The sequence below is a fragment of the Pollicipes pollicipes genome, unplaced genomic scaffold (assembly GCF_011947565.3).
Source record: "Pollicipes pollicipes isolate AB1234 unplaced genomic scaffold, Ppol_2.1 Scaffold_5724;HRSCAF=6776_pilon_pilon_pilon, whole genome shotgun sequence".
Classification (NCBI taxonomy): domain Eukaryota; kingdom Metazoa; phylum Arthropoda; class Thecostraca; order Pollicipedomorpha; family Pollicipedidae; genus Pollicipes; species Pollicipes pollicipes.
Window position 1 is genome coordinate 25,747,885 of NW_023596746.1, and position 4,429 is coordinate 25,752,313.

At 53.2% G+C, this 4,429-nt stretch overlaps 1 protein-coding gene across 1 annotated transcript; it reads left to right on the forward strand.

Annotated features, from left to right (window-relative positions):
• The first annotated feature begins 602 nt into the window (after positions 1 to 602).
• On the forward strand, positions 603 to 4,047 carry LOC119102874 (homeobox protein orthopedia). The gene is made up of 3 exons (XM_037226324.1): positions 603 to 718; positions 3,525 to 3,745; positions 4,021 to 4,047. Exons 1-3 carry the CDS (start codon positions 658 to 660, stop codon positions 4,045 to 4,047), a joined length of 309 nt encoding a protein of 102 aa, XP_037082219.1. The 5' UTR covers positions 603 to 657.
• Positions 4,048 to 4,429: the final 382 nt, after the last annotated feature.

Consider the following 4,429-nt stretch of genomic DNA (forward strand, 5'->3'; position numbering starts at 1 on the left):
GGCAGGGAAATCTGAGTTACCAAGCTACACTCAACATGCTCCTGTTATTAAATTGAACCAGCTCAGTAGAGAATAAGAAGATGTCGTGCGACGGACAGCCAGTGATTGTGAGGCGCTCCTCTCTGCGTAACAAATCCTCGATCGTGGCAATATGCGACATGAACTTTGTGCTCCCAGAGACCATGCGAAGCAATTTTGGGCGAGACCTGACTCCAGCGCCAGCCCATTGGACCACAGCCGGCAGTTCGGGCAGATTGCACTTGTCTCTCGAAAACAAACGTCTGCAGTAGAAGCCGATACTGCCGGCAAGGCTGCTCCACGATCGCCGTAATGCTGCCATCCTCTTTCAATTTCCTAGCCGAGCTGCCATTGCAGACGCAGTGATGGAGTCATACAATTTCCTTGTGGCTTTAAGGAATCTCGGGGGCCGAGTCGCCGCATCTGGCGCCGAGCGCTGATTGGTCCGGCGGCGGCCAGCGTCGGCCGGTGCGGCTCTGCCATTGGTCGGCGCCACTGCGGCGAGGGTATTGGTTTGGGCGTAATGGTCGGTTAGGGATGCCCGGGCGGCGGATGGGCCGTATCATTTTGCGTTATAGCTTCATAACTTTAGTTTATAACTCGGGCCCTACTTGTTGATTGTCCTCAAATAGTGGCGCGATGCTTGTAAACTCGGCAAAGAGTGGTATGCAACTTAACCCGTCCACTGGCCAGCTCATTGGTAAGTACTGTCGCCACGGAGCCCTTTGTATGTGTGTATGCGCCCTGGCTGGCCTGCCTGTGCTTCTAATTAGGCGCTTTCGCCGTCCATTAGGCACGGCTAACACGGTAGGGAGTTGTGTGATCAAATTTATTTGGGTGGTTATGGGACGGGCGCAGCGGCGGGCGTCGCCCGGCGTGGTGGGCCCGCCGCCAGCGGCCGGCCGGCCCCCGTCCTGGACGGCCGCCACCGGCGGCATCCGACAGGTCAGGTCAGTGGTGCCCCGCGGCCTGCCGACACCCGTCCTGGCAGAGGGTTAACCCCACTGCTGGCCGAAGCGTATCACAGTGAGATCCGGTCGGTCGGCCCGTCCGCCCGCCCGGCCCGCGGGCGGTTTCGAGGCTCGAGCTGCCGTAAAGGCCGTGCGGGCAGCCGGCCCGGCCCGGGCTGGCCGTGGATGGCCGGGCCCATGATTTACCCAGGTAGATCCGTGTAGCCTAGTATGGCTCAACCGCGTCCATGGCATGCCTTGTAGCATTCCTCGGTATCTCCCTCTATCCATACTTTTACTTCCCGTTTGCCGCCTCCCATTTGTTTGAGGCAAAACATGCCTTCTAGCTGGGAGTAGAGGCCTCTCCCCTGAGAAGGGTGGTAATATTAACTATAGAATTTCTTCGAATCGAGGACATACAGTGCTGCCATGTAGTTCAGTCTCATATACTTTTATCTGCGGATACTGAAACTCACCAACGTAAACGAACTGTCGTGGAATGTGCGCCGAGGTTACGTAAATTTTCCCAAAATAAAGACATGTGCCGTCTCGGTGCATTTTGGCGACTTTCAGTGGTATTCTGACATACTGGGGAGACGAGACAAATACTTGGCCGAAGTGGGGGAGGGGTGGCCTTTCCATAGAGATCCACAGCATCCATCATCCATGGTCTCAATCCCCCAGGACATCCTGGCGTGAATGACACCATTAGCAGGAACCGTCGCTGAGTATATGAACCGTGCCGCATTGCCCACTGCTCGAAAGCCGGGAAAAAAGCTGTTTGCAGTCGAGGAAAAAAACATGTTTTTCCGAGGGCTAAAAGCGCGGTTGTGCCTCTTTGCGTACGTCGTTGGCACGAACATCACTTCATTAAACTTAATTACGGGGCGAAAGGCATTCAAAAAACGCACGCTTTGTGGTTGCTTTCAATGCTGTTACCTATTTTTGTTTTAATTTCCGTATCACATTGGATGCTGGCACAAACATTGAAAATGTAAGCTCCCAAAGAATATACGAAACCTAAACACGTGACTGGTTGCACCTTCCAATTTAGGACGCCGTTTGGTCAGGACAACGTTGCGCGGGGGAGGGGGAGCGGCGGTGGTGCATAGTGGTCAGGGCGCCCGATTCTGGACCTGTTGGCCTTTGGCTCTAGCCCCTGCCACGCCAACACCGCACCCTACACGACACCCTAACACAGGCGTCCGCCTCGGAATGGCTCTGGCAATCGGTGAGACGTGAGGCCCCATGCATTATGATAAAGTCACGCGGGGATGAGACTGCTTCATTTACGCCTTGCACAATTCCGGGAAGACAACTTGAATTGGAAAGCAAGAGTGCCTCTAGGTATTTCATTTTGTTTTAGCGCGCTTTCGTACATGCTTCAGCTTGGTTGATCATTATATAAATGCAAAGTCCCAACACACAGGTGTAAACATATGAAAAATCACTGAAGGTAGTAACTTACAAGATATATATATATATATATATATATATATATATATATACATATATGTGTATATATATACATATACACATATATACGTGCGTGGGGGGAGGGGGTGCGTGTGTGTGCGTGTGTGGGTGTGGGTGTGGGTGTATGAATATATATATATATATATATATATATATATATATATATATATAATGAAGCAGTATAAAGGTAATGAAGTGCAATACATGGCAATTCACTATGTGTTTTAGGTAACCACTAGTAAGCAATCAGTCATGGTTGGTTTACCTTGGCACCTGTCTGAATGATACGTATTGACTTGGTAACAACCTCTTACACTGTTGATACGATTTGTTAGTTGCCACTTGTTGTGGTGTTATCTAGGGTGGTCCTAATCCGTTCGTTGCCTGACTTTTCTGATCGGGTCACGCCCGTCCCGCGGACTGATCCACTCCATAAAGTTTTCTAACATGTCAATTGCCAATGTTCGATGCTTCAACTGAAGCAACTGAGTATAGACAATACACCCATGTTTGTTCTATAACGCCGTTTAGTCATTATCTCCTCGGATATTGAGGGTCGATAACTCAACGTAATAACTTTGAACCCATAATTCCTTTTAGCAAGCTTGCTTAATGTCTAGGCCACCGGAATTGCTTCAGATGCCCGTACCTGGCCTGATGCTGTCTATGCACAGTACTGAACGGATGCAGGTAGCCGAAACCGCGCGCTCCCTCTTCTGACTGCCACCATCCGTACAGGCCACCAGGGGACCCTGAACAACCTGGAGTAAGGGCGCACCCACCAGGCAGCGGTCTGGCTCAGGCGGCTGACAGTACCTTGAATCGCTCATGGAGTTGACCTAAACCCCGGACTCGACACAGTTTGAACTCGCTGGAGGGCCTGGACTGGCTAGAGTCTCACGAGACACCGGCCTGGTTCTTGCCTTCGTAAGAGACCCGAGCGTGATGGAGGATCCGGGCTCACTGGAATCACACGTCACACTGAACGTGCCCTGGGGCTTGACGTGGGACCTAAACCCGCTGGAGGACTTGGGCTCGCAGCAGCCACACGAGGCCCTGATCTGACCCTGAACTTGACAGGAGGCCTGAACTCGCTGGAGGACCTCGGCTCGCTGGAGTCGCGCGTGACGTTGACGGAGAGCCAGCCGACGGCAGGCCAGAAGCAGAAGCGACACCGCACGCGCTTCACGCCCGCCCAGCTGTCGGCTCTGGAGAGTCACTTTGCGCGCACCCACTACCCGGACGTGTTCCTGCGGGAGGAGATTGCCTCGCGCACCGGGCTCACCGAGGCGCGCGTACAGGTCAGTCAGCGGCTTCCTCAGGCAGCTCACCAGTCGGCAGCCACCTCAGATAGCTGGTCAGAGTATAAGCCACCTCAGAGAGCTGGACAGTTGTCAGCCACCTCGGACAGCTGGCCAGTGAGCAGCCGCCTCAGACAGCTGGTCAAAGTATTAGCCACCTCAGAGAGCTGGACAGTCATCAGCCACCTCAGACAATTCACCAGTCGGCAGCCACCTCAGACAGCTGGTCAGAGTATTAGCCACCTCAGAGAGCTGAACAGTTGTCATTCCCTCAGACAGCTGGCCAGTCAGCAGCCGCCTAAGACAGCTGGTCAGTCAGCAGCCGCCCAGACAACTGAGCTAGGGCTGAGCTGAACTTCGGGCCTCCGTATGTTACTGCGCCCACTGCCCAAACAAAACAAAACGCAAAGCTGGCTATTTGCCTGCGAAGTTTTCTGTGCCCTGACATGCCCCTGTTTAGACCACGGCGCATCGTATTCAAGGTTAGTTTCGGAAAAGTGGACAACGGCTGCATCGCGGTCTAGTGTACCATACTGCTGAGATCGCCTATCGCACTGCCGGCAGTGCATTTGCCCACACCGCGCAATTGGTTTCGCGTCTTGATCTACCCTGGTTGCCGAGGTTTGACAACAACGCTGATAACATCGTAAACAGGCGAATCCACAGTGTACGCATTACAGCGCA